A 15343-nucleotide genomic window follows, 5' to 3' on the forward strand; every position below is an offset into this window, starting at 1 on the left:
GTATTTGTTCAGTTTAGCCCTGTTTTCCAGAATTTAGCCCATGTTTTTTTTAGTCCACACATGTGAATACAGCATGAATACATGAATACAGCAGGTTGTCTGAAAAATCAAGGTAATTTCTCCTCATGATCTACAGAGGCAAGGGAGAAATACCTAAAGGAGCATTTGTTGTAAATTTCATGTCTGCTTTAGTGTTAAGGCAATCAAAAATGAAATATCAATACATCTGCACAGCATGAGTGACTGTATACTGTTATTCTGATGAATAGTAGAAGTAAAAATGAGGAATGTGAAAAATCAAACACTAACTGAAAATAGATGACATACAGTGCCACATGGATATTAAATATCATCAGGCAAGATGATATCTTACTGCGTGTCCAATTTTAATGAGACAAATCAAAGATGGAATCAAATCAATTCAGTTTAATTAATTTAAAAATATAGATGTCTCAATTCCTAGAAATTAGAGATCATTCCTTCTTTTTACAGTGAAACATCAACATTTAATTATTTTTCAAATAGCAAACATTAATACTATAATACAGCCTGAGGTCCAATGGCTAATGTGTTTAAGTATCTGCTGATTTGGTGATTAAAAAACTTTATAAAACTCAATAATAAGACAGAACTGTACTACAATACTCAAAAATCAGAGTGCTAAACAACATATTGTCAGGCAATATCTAAGAACTGCATTCTCTGAAATCTCATTCACTCCTGAACGAAGACATAGTCAGGAGAAACAAATAACTGAGAGATACAGTAAGAGAAATTTTAGATTATTTCAATTCAATGTTTCTTCCAATTTCCCTAATTTCTGCTGTTTTGTATGTTATCCAATGTAGGGTAAGTACAGATTCCCACCTCCCTGACTTGGTAGGAATCTGTAGAGCTCAGTGACTGGAGAGAGGATACACAGATGAGTCAAATCAGTATTAAAAAAAGCACCACTATGTTCAAAAGTTTGATAAATTTCCCTGTCTCTGTTTATATACCATTAAATACCTAATAAACCATGATGGAGAGTAATAGTGTAGATTTTGTACACATGAATTTGAAAAAAACATTAATTTCCAGTGTGTTACAAAAAAACACAATCAAACGGCAAGAAGAAGAAAAAAAAAAAAAAAAGGAAAAAACAGATCTCCCAATTTATTTTCATGTATATTCAAGGAAGAACTGTGGATGAAAATCCTCTTCCCAACAGTAATGAAATAAACTTTTGTAAATCACTTCTTTAAAAGTATGTGACACAAAATCTCAAAGGACAAAACATGCAGTAGGTACATTTATACTGTAGGTAGACTTACTAACTCATTGACTATTCATATGATTGTATAATAGTTATTTTTCCTGAACTGTTTTCCTTGCATGTTCATTACTGACATTTAAGACAGAGAATGCCCCATTACTAATTAATGTATAAGTCAGTTTCACAAAGATATTTAAAAATAGATCTATTCCATTAGCAGCACTGTATGAAATATGAGTTGATCTATTCTCCGTAGCAGTAGTGTACCAGTACCCACTGGAAAATGGTTTTTATTGCTAATGGCATGGTTATAAATCAAAAGTTGCATGATGTGTCTACTCCCTGTTCAGATTTTCTCCAGAAGCTGGGGTAGTGGTGACTCATACACAGTTACTAAATAATGATTTGATATTAAATTACTCGAATAGATGGATAGGTAGGGAATTAGATCCTAAAATGCATTTGAATAAGTTCTACTTCATACATCTATGTTGGTAGATCTGTAAGCAGTGGTAAGGGTCAACTTACTAGCTGTTACTTCTTAGCTGTTGGTAAAGTCTGTTCAGAATAGTGTCTGAAAACAGTCTATTAGTTTGCTATTCCTAAGCAAGCATGTTCAAAACTCCTACATGGGCATTTTCAGAGGAAAAAAAAAATTGCTGTCAAAATTTGGGAATAAAATTTGCAAGGTCGCATTGTTTCATGCAGAATTGTGAATTTGTGTGTGGAGACTGTATTTACATTGCAGTGCAACAGTTTCTTGATTTTGTATTCCTGCCTAGTGGTTCATTACACTTCACTTGCAATAAATTCCTCAGATGTGATCTGTTAGCAAATATGTAGAATTACTCCAAGGAGCTTTTAACAAGGGAATAGACCTTTAGCATGTGGTTTAGCTTTTTTGTTGTTGCTAGTGCAATAAATATTTGTTCTGATGTTTTTGGATTGTCATAACAGGCATTCTTTATACAAATATATGATTGTAAGTAAACTGCCGATATTCAATGTTGTCTCAGTGGTTCAAGGTTTGTAGCTATGTAACATTTGACAGACATTAGCTTATTTGCATGAAATATTTGCAATTCATTTGGAGAAGGTCTCTGAGGAATTTGACAATGCTATTGATTTTTACTGTCAGATAGTCTACATGGGCTGGACAGAAGAACGGGAACAAGACTCCCTTCAGGATCGAATGTATGCACCAAAGTTTCTAGCACTGAGGGGATCTTCCCTGTATAAATTTATAGCACCTCCAGTAAGTATATTTCTCATGCTTAGCAGGAATAAGTAAATCTAATAATTTGTTATTAAATAAAGTATTTTCTGTAATATGTGCAAGGTTTTCACAATGAGATATCACTGATTGAGCTAACAGAATTGCAGCTTAAAGCACTGAAAAGTTCCAAGGTACATGGTACAGAAGTGACAGAAAATAGCTCTTCATCAGATGACTGGGCATCTAACAAGAACTTCTTTTCCCGCACTTACTTGGGCACTTAGAAAAATACATGAGAAAGCTACATGTGCTAAAAGGAGGCTTTTCATTTTCCTTTGGCAGGCAGAACAAGCCTGAAGCAAGATGGTTAGGTTTAAACAGAACTATAATTCTAAATTCAAACTGTTGAGATTTGGGGAAATATCAAAGTTTTTTGCATGCTGTAGATATGCCCTAGCTAACTTTTAAGCCAGTAGCTAAGGAGCCATTAACAGTTCCATACTGGCACCAGGGATAGATGTGCAGACTCATTTGCTCTGTTTATTTGGTGACCTTTCTTACTGCTGCTAAACTGTGTGTTGCCAGACCAGGGCTGTAGCTCCTTCCTGCATCTACCACCCCTCTGGGCAACTCGTTCCTGAGGTACTTCAAAGTCAGTTTGCAAGTCTTTACGTCATTCATCAGTCACTACTCATGTTTGTTTAGGAAAGTGTTTAAGAACACATGAAAGACATGAAAAATGGAAGTAAGTATGAACTAGGAACTTTATGCATTCAGTATTGGTACACTAGTTAATTGGTATGGGAGTTTGGCTTTTGTTGGTGCATATTTCTCAGAATCAGATTTCAATGTCAGATTATGCTGTGAAACATCTTAATTCAAAAGCAGCTCTCCTGGCTTTGGAAGACCTACCCGAGCATTTGCTGCCTGTCAAATACAGCCACTTCCATCCTAAACACTAGATAGAAGCAGAAAAAGTGATGAGAGCTCCTGTTCAATACAGAAGAGGAAAGTTATTCTTTTGTAAGCACTATGGAAGGAACTACAAGCCTCTTTACTGAGGATTCCATTATAAATTTCCAGGAGTAGTATTCTGCTGGTCGGTAAATGGCTTATGGGGAATGATTAATGGGCATGGGAGGAACATGTTTGTAATAGAACTGCAAACCACAGTGATGTGAGTTAGGACAATTTTGGCTAGCTGCTGCTGTGTGGGACAAGCCACCAATCACTGAAGTCTTTATAGGTCTTGTTTCAGCTGAGCTGCAAGCACAGCATGATTTTGCTTTGCCAGAATCTGGTTCTTATTCTAAAACAGAAAGAAAGTTCAAACACAGAGAAAAAATATTTTCTCTGCATGGGGTAAGAAGGAAGTAGAATGACGAACATGCTTTGTAAAGGACAAACAGAAGAAGAGTTCCTATCAAGCTACTTAAAAACATGAAATGTATGTATTAATTGCACACTTACATTATCTTGTTATGAAATACTGCAGTAGGCCTTTTAGAATGACTTCTAAAATCCTGTTTTCTACATGCAAACTTTTACATGTTCAGTTATGTTTGCTGTACTGCAGGTGTATGTGTTTATCTCTTCCAGGGATTACAGAAGATTAAGAACAAACTTTCAATGACACAGTTTAGAGTTTCTGGTTTTCAGATGTGTAAAGTGTAGTTTTAAGAAAAATGTAAGTTTTTAAACATAGCTACAAATTAGTTTGTGCTTCAGCAGCAACAGCAATACAATTTTAGTTTGTGTGGCTGGTGTTTTGGTGTCAATGGAGCTGTAGCAAGACCCCTGTGTCCATTTCTGTGTTCCTGGTGAGAAAGTTTTTTGTCCCTCCTTCCTTCCTTCCTTCCTTCCTTCCTTCCTTCCTTCCTTCCTTCCTTCCTTCCTTCCTTCCTTCCTTCCTTCCTTCCTTCCTTCCTTCCTTCCTTCCTTCCTTCCTTCCTTTCTTTCTTCCTTTCTTTCTTTCTTTCTTTCTTTCTTTCTTTCTTTCTTTCTTTCTTTCTTTCTTTCTTTCTTTCTTTCTTTCTTTCTTTCTTTCTTTCTTTCTTTCTTTCTTTCTTTCTTTCTTTCTTTCTTTCTTTCTTTCTTTCTTTCTTTCTTTCTTTCTTTCTTTCTTTCTTTCTTTCTTTCTTTCTTTCTTTCTTTCTTTTCTTTCTTTCTTTCTTTCTTTCTTTCTTTCTTTCTTTCTTTCTTTCTTTCTTTCTTTCTTTTCTTTCTTTCTTTCTTTCTTTCTTTCTTTCTTTCTTTCTTTCTTTCTTTCTTTCTTTCTTTCTTTCTTTCTTTCTTTCTTTCTTTCTTTCTTTCTTTCTTTCTTTCTTTCTTTCTTTCTTTCTTTCTTTCTTTCTTTCTTTCTTTCTTTCTTTCTTTCTTTCTTTCTTTCTTTCTTTCTTTCTTTCTTTCTTTCTTTCTTTCTTTCTTTCTTTCTTTCTTTCTTTCTTTCTTTCTTTCTTTCTTTCTTTCTTTCTTTCTTTCTTTCTTTCTTTCTTTCTTTCTTTCTTTCTTTCTTTCTTTCTTTCTTTCTTTTCTTTCTTTCTTTCTTCTTTCTTTCTTTCTTTCTTTCTTTCTTTCTTTCTTTCTTTCTTTCTTTCTTTCTTTCTTTCTTTCTTTCTTTCTTTCTTTCTTTCTTTCTTTCTTTCTTTCTTTCTTCTTTCTTCTTTCTTTCTTTCTTTCTTTCTTTCTTTCTTTCTTTCTTTCTTTCTTTCTTCCTTCCTTCCTTCCTTCCTTCCTTCCTTCCTTCCTTCCCTCCTTCCTTCCCTCCTTCCTTCCTTCCTTCCTTCCTTCCTTCCCTCCTTCCCTCCTTCCCTCCTTCCTTTCTTTTTTCTCTCTCTTTCTCTTTCTCTCTCTCTTTCTCTCTTTCTCCCTTCCTTCCTTCCTTCCTTCCTTCCCTCCTTCCCTCCTTCCCTCCTTCCTTTCTTTTTTCTCTCTCTCTTTCTCTCTCTCTTTCTCTCTTTCTCCCTTCCTTCCTTCCTTCCTTCCTTCCTTCCTTCCTTCCTTCCTTCCTTCCTTCCTTCCTTCCCTCCTTCCTTCCTTCCTTCCTTCCTTCCTTCCTTCCTCACATCAATACCTTCTTAGAACTCAGCCATAAAGATTTCCTTACTTTCTCATCCTGTATCAAATAATTTGTTGTCTCTCAGTATTTAGTCACACCTTTAGAAATCCAGTTGAATACCCGTACTTCAATAAGACAGTGAAAACTGAGTTTGACAATGACTGCAAATAAAGAAAAATAAATAAAATTCTCATAGAAGAGGAACTATGACACTGTATTTTTGAACTTTTTGTTCCCGACTGTGATTTCCTTGAAGACATTTCAATTATTACAATAGTGTCTATTCCTAAAAATTAGCTACGGATAGAATTTTCTCATACAACACCAAAATAATTTTGATCAAGAAGGTTTAATACCAAGACAAAGTTTTATATGCATAGATATTTCTCAACCATGTTGTTTTAATGATTGCTTTCTCTTTCAATTAAAAATAAATTGGTCTCGTAATATTTTCTTCATATGTTCTAATATATTTTATGGTACATTTTTCAAATAATTTTATATTTTTGAATCTTGAAAACTAAAACTTGTGTTTTCATCAAGCTCTTCATCTTGCCTAACAATTGTAATGATAACACCTGTCTTCCTTTGGAGCTGGGCCACTGTTCAATTCTTTTTACTGTTAAGATTTTTTTTTCATGTAGAGCCTCAATTTTTATTCTATTTTGTGTGTTCTTCTGTCTTTTGAGACTGTGAATAATTCTCCTTTTTCCTTCTTACAGTTTTTGGAAAGTTATTTTGTTGTGATATTCCCTTGACCAAACATACTCCTTTATTATATCCCCTTACTGAATATATTCATCTATCCCTCTTTGTCTTATTTAGAGTCTTAACTCTTACCCTTGCACAATTTTATTGAATTGTTTTATTAAGTTAATACCGATAAAAGCAATTGTCAAATCCTGGTGAAAAAACAAAACAAAACAAAACAAAACAAAAAACAAACAAACAAAAACACCATAGAGAGAGAGAAGAGATAGACCATTCTTCAAATCTTAGTTTGCAAGAATTTAGGAGTAGATTAATCTTGGTAAGAAAAAAAGAAAGTGTATATTTACCTCTGCAGTTTCTTGCTAGTTTTTATCTCTGGATTTCATGGCATGTGGGGTAAGTGTCTAGAGTATTGCAAGGCTGGTTTTATGGATTTGCAAATAAGGTAGGTGGCTGGTAGCAAATTGGGGCATGCAATTACAAGAGGGGGGAAGTGGTGAGAAACATTGTCTTACAGTCAAGGCTCTGTGAGAAGAATTGAAAGGCTGCATCCTCTCAGGATCTCAATGCAACACCCACCAGTGTGGGCAGGAGGCTTCTAGGGGAAGCCTCATGATTCAGCATGGAGCAGCCTGTATGCAAAGACACTGTGCTGTAAGCACAAACAGGCCAGATGTCTCCCAAGTACTACCTGGATGGAATAATCTGTTCCCTGGTAGTTACCACTCTAAGGCAGTGCTTGATCATACTGGCTGCAAAGGGCAGAAAGTTTTAGGGATAGTTGTTTGGTTTTGTTTTTTTTTTAAGTAAAATTAATTACTGAAACAAAAATTACTTACATTTCCTGTTTTTTGTTGTTTGTTTGATTTTTTTTCCAAGGTCACAACATGGGATTGGACACGAGCTGAGAAAACATTTTCTGTTTATGAAATAATGTGCAAAATTCTCAAGGTATGGTGAGAAAGTATAAAATAAATTACCACTTTGTCAGATCAGTTGACAAGCCAGAACATAGCACCAGCTTGCAAAAAGTGATCAATTTTTTTTTCCCTTTGAAGTCAATATCAGAAGTCCTGGTGTCAGGAGATACAGAGCCATACTCCAGAAGGAATGTTTTCAGAAGTGATAGAAAAAATTGAAATAAACTGATTTTGACTAGGAAACTGTTTTATTTCTCCATAACACAGTATGTGGTTTATAGTTTTACTTTAGTGGCACATTTAACCAGTATAACACTAACAGTGACTGCAATGCAAGATTTTACTGACTGAGAGCAGAGTCTTTAAAATATGCAATACCATTCTGAAAACTTTTGTCTTATTTTTTCCCATTTCTTCAGTTTGCTTTGACTATAATAAATGGGAAGAAATAATGAAATATATTTAGAAAAGTAAAGGTGTGAGTAGCAGCTTGTATAAGGCTGTTATTGTGCATTACACTTAATTTTTAATTCTGAATTAATTAAGATTTAATATATAAGCTCTTTTCTCCATTTAAAATACTGTTTTCCAGATGCTCAGCATTTCTCAGTCTAAAACATGAAGAGAGGAAAAGGAGATGAAATATATTATCTTTTCCATGTGTTTTCCCGTATATGTTGGTTTTGGGGTTTTTAGGTCAAAATTGTATAAAAGGTAATTTGGTCTGTTCTGAAGTTTCACCTAGGAAGAGATAGACTAGTAACAAAAAGAAGGGTGAAAAATCATATTTAGAAGCGGTGTTTGCCATTGGGAAGACCTTATATGACATACACAACACATTTCCTAGTTTCTGTAGATCATAAGGGCACTATATTTTCCATTAGGAGGCAGATTACAGGTGAAACAGGTCAATAAAATTCAGAAACATTCTACATAAGAGACTTCAAAAATAAGAAACTAACTCTACTAAATCTATCGTCTAAAAAAAAAAAAAAAAAATTCTGCTAGCAACCTGGAACAGAAAAGTAGTGAAATGTGTTCTTTAACTGCTACATTGGCTGTGGGGTCTGAAGTCTTCATTAAGGAGTAGAACATCCCAAATGGGTGCAAAAATTTGACTCTTTAGTAGTAGTCATCATGTAGGGTGAAAATTAACAGAAAAAAGTTAGTCATTCTGTGAAGACAGTACAGAATCATAGGATGGTTGGGATTGGAAGGGACCTCTGGAGATCATCTAGTCTAACCCACCTGCTAAAGCAGGTTCACCTAGAGTATATATTGCACAGGAATGCATCCAAGTGGATTTTGAATGTCCCCAGAGAAGGAGAGTCCACAACCTCTCTGGGCAGCCTGCTCCAGTGTTCTGGCATCCTCAAAGTAAAGAAGTTTCTCCTCATATTCAGATGGAATCTCCTGTGTTTCAGTCTGTGCCTGTTGCCCCTTATCCTATCATTGGACACCAATAAATAAAGTCTGGGCCCATCCTGTTGACATTTGCCCTTGAGATATTTATAAACATTGATGAGATCCCCTCTCAGCCTTCTCTTCTCCAGGCTGAGCAGACCCAGCTCTCTCAGTCTCTCCTCATAAGAAAGATGCTCCAGACCCCTAATCATCCAGCTCTGCACTTGACTCCCTCCCTTGTTGAACTGGAGAGCCCAGAACTGGATGCAGTACTCCAGATGTGGCCTCACCAGGGCAGAGTAAAGGGGGACGAGAACCTCCTTTCACCTGCTGGTCACAGCTTTCTTAATGCACCTCAGGATACCATTGGCCTTTTTAGCCCCATGGCCACATTGTTGACTCATGGTCAACTTGTTGTCAACCAGAACTCCTAAGTCCTTCTCTGCATTACATTATGAACAACACTCTTAGAGCACAGTCAGGTTTTGAGAGAGATGAAAAAATGTCACTGTGGTATGCACTTTTTTTTTAATGTGTTTCTTTGTCACATTATTAATATTCAGTTATTCCTTTATTGTCTGTAAACATGGTCAAGCTTATAAAGTGTTGAAATGTTTCAAACAGGTTCTTTTGCTGACTAAATAATAATAAAATAATAATAAAAAGTAGAAGTAGAAAAATCATAACAATGAAATTGCAGCTTCTGACATGGAGTATTAATCTTCATCATAATCTGGTTTTCTATAGCAGGTACTATAGGACTTAACCATGGTTTCGCTAAATATAAAAGCAAATAAAACCAATAAAAAACAGCTTCCCATTACTACTATTACATTGAATCTCTGCATACACTCAAGGTTTTGTTCAGCTTTTATGCCACCATCATAAACGTCTCCATTTTAGCAGTGTGTCTTTCTAGACACATTTGAACAAGTCCCATGGATATTAGTGAAGGAAACTTACTCTGGTGCTTTGCAATCACCTTCAATACACCTTGCCTTCTATAGTAGCTCATGCTACTCTCATTATAAACTTGTTTTCTTTGAAGAAAGGTTTGAATGGCAAAAGGTCAAGCTGACAGGGTTTGAAGCAATTACATTCTTGGAGACTGATAACTCAGGAAACCTAATTAAAATGAAGAAACCTGGGCTTTGCTACCAAAGAGTGTTCCTTCTTCTCCACTTCCCATCCTTCCATGGCAGAAGCTGAGTTCATGCCATCCTTTTCAGGAGATTTGAGAAGATGCAATTCTTTGTTTCTACTTCAGGAGAGACATTCACATGTCATCAAGCAGAGATAAATCCAGGAAGATAGTATTGCCTGTTTGCAGGGCAGTATCATCAGTCAGTCTCTTAAGTGAGTTTAGTTCCATATTCTCATCTAAACTCAAATTGTTCAATCTACACATGTGCTAGGAGTAAATATCATAGAACATTCCCAGATGGTGGAACGACATCATCTATAGTCTTAGTTTATATATTAGAACGATCATTACTATGTGTTTTGGGCCAAATGGACCATGTAGCACACTCCCAAACAATTCTTGGCATAGCTTGAGAGTTATCATGAGTGAAGGAGCATTTCTAATTAGCTGTTCCATGTGGGTGCTGTGTTTTACAGGGTATAAATCTTCATAGTATGGATGTGGTCTGGTCCTTGCCAGCGGGCTATAGTGTCAACAAACAGTCCCATACATGCCTAATTTATTAGTATATATAAAGCTTCTGTGGCTAATATTCACTTGAAGTAGAAGGGCTTGCAAGTGGTTCATGTTAACCTTTGTACAAATGTGCCCAGGAGTGAGAAGGAGTGCTTTAGAACTAATGTTTCCAAAGCATATTTCCTGCTATACTGTTCAGGCTGTTGGGCATCCTGAGAAGGAGCAGAAGATATATCATCTGCATTCAGGGCTGAGTGTGTCGGTCAAGACTGCCACAACACCTTTGTAGAGCCAGAGGAAACATGGGTCTTGGGTCACGTCTTCTTTATCAAAGTGAATTACTAAATAATATCACAACACTTTTAATCAAAATGTATCTGCATTACATTGCTTTCTTGGATTTGAATGAGACATTTCAGAAACTTTTTCCATATTTAGACTTATAATCATTCCAAAACTAGGATGCAACTTATAATCATTAGAAACTAGGATGCAACTAGGATACAAACGTTAAGTTTGTCTTTTTAAATGGAATTGTAGTTTGCCTCAGCTAGAGAGATTTATCTAAGTTTTGCTTCATGACAGAAACATTACAGAGGAGAATAGGAGCTGCCAGATCCAACTGAACACACATTAATATTTCAGTGTTTTAATATGTGAGAATACAACCACTTCTGGTGACAGTAAAAATATAAAAACACTAAATAAATATTAGTGTCTACACCCAGCAAAGGATTTCACTGATTTAATCATCAGAAAGGCAGTATAGTCCAGCCATATTAAATAAAGCTCAGAACTCAGCTGCCGCTGTGGCCAATGTTTTCATCATAGTTGCCTGCATGTGTGGAGTGTGCTTTCTCCTTTGGTATCCATTCCAAAGGCTCCGACTCTTCTCATGAATGATACAGGGAACTGGGATGCCTTTTTCAATTTTTACAGTTCTCCCAGCCTTGAAGCACCCAAGAATCAGGATCTTCTGCATCTTAATCAGAGATGTCAGAGAGCATTTATGGAGATGCAAATAACCTAAGACCTGGGCAGGGAGGAGTGGTAAATACATAAATTGATAAGTAGATGTTTTATCAAAATAACAATAGATCTGTTGATTATGGTGTGGAGGTACCTTAACAGAGAGAAAATATAAGTCACTGAGGAACTGTTTTAACCTGAAAAGAAACAGGTAAAAAGAAAGAGTGAGTAGAAATCAAAGTTGGGCAAGTTTGAATTAGGAAAGAGTTAGAAACTATAAAAGTTCTGATGATTAATCATTGGAAGGAACTGGTAAGAGAAGTTGATAGCTTTTAAACTGCTTTCTTTTTTTTTTTACCAGAAGTTTTATTCAAACTGATGGTAGTGGGACAGTGACATTAGCATGTGCATGAAAATCTGTGATCCATGTTCAGCAATTTGTCAGGCAAGATAATCTAATGATACCACCTCAGACATTAAAATGGATCTATGAGTAATTTTCAACAGAATTGGTGGTAGAGCTTGCCATGAATAAATATTTCTAATTTATTCTGGAAGAAGTTTGTTTCACCTTATCCTCTGTTTTGAAGGATAGAGCCCTATCAACAGCCAGCTAATTCCAATGTTAAGATTATTCAAATCTTCAGTACTCCAGAAAACTAAACACTTATATCACTAGCTTCAGAAACGGGCAAATGGCCTTGTCCTGTGTGGTACTTCAAAGCTCATTGAGCTGTATGTGTCTTTTTGGTACCTTTATGTTTGTGTGTTTTCAGTGCGTGTGCATGTGTGTGTGTGTAAATGTGTATACTTTAATAAGATTTAGGTACGCTTAATAAATTGGCAAATAACTTAAATATTTAAGAATTTTTTCCACATGGGGGTAGAAAAAAAGTTTGCTAAAATTTTCAGGTAAAGTATGAAGAATGATATAAAGATTGCAGTTCTCTGCAAGCAAGTTTGCCTTGTTTGTTTGAGTTACTAATAAGCTTCAGATTAATCCAAACATATTTTAATTGTGAGAAAATGTTTTCTGTAGCTCATTCACCTGCCTTCTGTCTTCAATGTGTCATGCAAAAATATTTGGAGATTTGCAATAAAAAGCATGCATTATTCAGCATAAAACAGAAAACATATTCAGGTGACAGATCAGCTCTGAAATGAAATGTGGTGATAATTGCAAAAGGCAGTCTATGCCAGCAATGTCAGGTTGGCTAATCATTGATGTTTATAGCTGGTATCATTCACATCAGTGTGGCTATAATTTTCTTACTATATTAATCAGGACCAACTTGATGTCTCAGAAGACTTGTGTTTCCTTCCTTATTGAGCTCTTAGTGTGTGTAAAACCCTCTAATGCACTTATGCTAATTTTCTCACTTAAATTTCCTGTAATTTTGTTCTACTTTTCTGAGAAGTCAAGTATGGGGAGAGGATGATATAAAAAGCAGAGGAAAAGGCTGAAAGTGTTTATTTATTAAGATATTTTTAAATTAATGCAAATAGACACATAAACTTATAAAGTGACAATTTATAACATATTTGAGGTATATCACTAACATAGTTTGCTCAATGGCTGAGACTTGCATCCTGATTTGATTCCACTAAAGCACTTCACGTGTGTTCAAAACTGGAGGCATAAGTAATGGATCCCTTTTATTAACATGTTAATACTACATCCAGGGAAAATCAGATTTTCAGCCAGGGTTAATCCAGATGCCACTTCATGGAAAAAGTGCTAAACTGTTGAGTGTTCTGTTCTAAACTGTTGAAGTAATTTTCAGTCTTTGGTTTGCCTTCTGTTCTAAATTTAAGACTATTTTAATGTTTTCAAAGAAAAAAGGATCTGTTCCCACTGTAACTAGAGTTACAGTTGTCTTATAGGATAAGAAACATAGTAAAAGTGATATATTATCTCCATGTGCACTAGCATTAAGACCATCATTAAGTTGGCTTCAGTTACACAATAAACTTCTCAGGTACCAGAATCATTCAGTACTGAAACAGAGCTCCTGACAAGGCCATGCAATTTCCGTCGCTGGATCCTTATAGCATAAGCCAGTGTGCAGCTACCCCTACCTTGCATAGAGACATGCACTAGATGACCACACCTTATCCATATTTTCTATTAATATGATTCGGTGTGTGATGTCAGTTCATTTCTTTTCAACATGTACCTAGTGATACAATCCTTAATCTGTTGTGTGTTAATTTGGATAAATTTAATGTGCACTGAGTCTCAAAGATGTTAATGTTCCTGTAACTGTACAGCACATGCAAGAGTCTTTTTTGAAAGAAGAAGCAGTGTTGTTAGATACCTGACAACTACCACTGTATGAAGGCTTGATAACATTTTATTTGATTCAGAAGAGGACGGACAAATAATATTTGAAATGTAAAATTATTAAGTAAGGCTTTTTCTATTTCCATTTAAAGAGTTGTTTGGTTTTGGTTTTTTTTTTTTCTTAATTAAAAAAACTACAACTTTTCCTGGATAATTTTATGCAATATTAGGATAGCATAAACTGCCATCTCTTGGGGAAAAAATAAGTAAATTGTGTTGGGCTGTGACTGCCAACCTCAGAATCTGATCCTGCTTCATGGAAAAAATAACAAGATGAACACAGAGAGGAAAAGAAGAAGAATAACAGAAACAGAAAATACATGTTTAAATGACTCTTGCAACCTGTTGGTTAAAGGCATCAGCTTTCCTTTCTTCTAAGAAATTTCTCTTTGCTGCCTTTCTAGTTATAAGTCTTACAGCAAAGCCAGTTCAACTTTTAATGTAAGGCCAAAAGAATGATGAAAAAGAACAAAAATAAGGTGTGAAATATAAATAATGAATGAGGATACTCTGGAAAGTTTTTTTCATATGACATTAAAAGAAACATATTTCTGAGTGGAGATCTTTACAAAATAGGCACAATTATGGCACTGGCTCAGGAGAAACCTTTGTTTGAACTCTTGCTCTGATTCAAAGAAGAATGTTTTAGACTGCATCATCTTTTAATCAAGCATAATAGGATATTAATTTTCCTATCTGGCAGAATACGAAAGTAATTCAAGCCTTGTGCTGTACCTAATAGGTTACAGGGAATGAACATTTCTATTTCTCTCAAGCAATCAGACAGATCTGTCTAATGGAAATTTAATTGAAACTAAAATTTATCCTGTTATTATAAATAATTTTCCCCTTGAGAAAACATATTTTCATAAACCTTGAACAGTGAAAAATATTCTGTCCAGTTTCAGTTCAGCTGGCATTCTGTGTTTACTTCAGTGCATATATATATATATATATATACACATGCAATGTCAACATTTTTCTTAGAGCTTTTAACATTAAAATTCAGAAGGGTCTGAATAAGATATGTACAAAGACGCACATGCCTGCATGTTTTGGGTGGATTTTTTTTGTTGTTTTGTTTTGTTCTTTTTGTGGTTTTGTTTGTTTGTTTGTTTTCGGTTTTGGTTTTTGTTTCTTTTTTTACTTGATTAATGAAGATATGTTGGAGAAGCAGGATTTTTCTTTTCACTCTGAGTGAATCTGTTCCCTGCTGCCTGTAAATTGTATTAGAACCATCTCCATAGCAACTAATGGTGATGCTCAAGAGAAGTGTTCCTGAAGTTTCAGATAAAGAAGTGGAACTTTGGAATCCCTTAGAAAGAAGGATGCATGCTTATGTAGATGTAGCTGATAAAGTGAAAGGAGACATAAACAGTAAAGTAATCAGGGCACAAGTATAAAGGTGTGATGTAATTAGTTCTTAAAGTTGCCTTGGAGTTATTGCACTCTTGATTTGATGAGAAAGTGTTTTTTATCTTCAGAGAATTTAGGTGTTGAGTTTGAATATTGATTAGGATATGGCAGATTTCTTTTTGCAGGACTGTCTAAACTAGTCAACAAAGAAAACATGTTTTCTTTGCTTTCTTATCTGTGTATTATTACAAATTATTATAATTAATATAATGAACATGAATATTTATTTCAACAACTGAAATAAAATTATGTCAAAAGTCAAGGTCTATTTTATCTGTTTAGGTATACAAATCTGATTAGGATGGTTTTGAACATCTTACATGAATTGCTGTTCATGTCAAAAACTGCTTGCCAATGTCATTAATATTTACAGTTCAATTGCCAAATTAC

At 35.1% G+C, this 15343-nt stretch overlaps 1 protein-coding gene across 8 annotated transcripts in view; it reads left to right on the plus strand.

Annotated features, from left to right (window-relative positions):
- SNTG1 (syntrophin gamma 1) overlaps positions 1–15343 on the plus strand; it is a 347784-nt gene that overhangs the window by 296091 nt on the left and 36350 nt on the right. For all 8 annotated transcript variants that reach the window (XM_065053503.1, XM_065053506.1, XM_065053502.1 and 5 more), the window contains 2 exons: positions 2394–2510; positions 7120–7191. In XM_065053503.1, coding sequence (XP_064909575.1) covers positions 2394–2510; positions 7120–7191 — 189 coding nt within the window. The remainder of the gene's footprint in view (positions 1–2393; positions 2511–7119; positions 7192–15343) is intronic.

Source organism: Columba livia, chromosome 2 (assembly GCF_036013475.1).
Source record: "Columba livia isolate bColLiv1 breed racing homer chromosome 2, bColLiv1.pat.W.v2, whole genome shotgun sequence".
NCBI lineage: Eukaryota > Metazoa > Chordata > Aves > Columbiformes > Columbidae > Columba > Columba livia.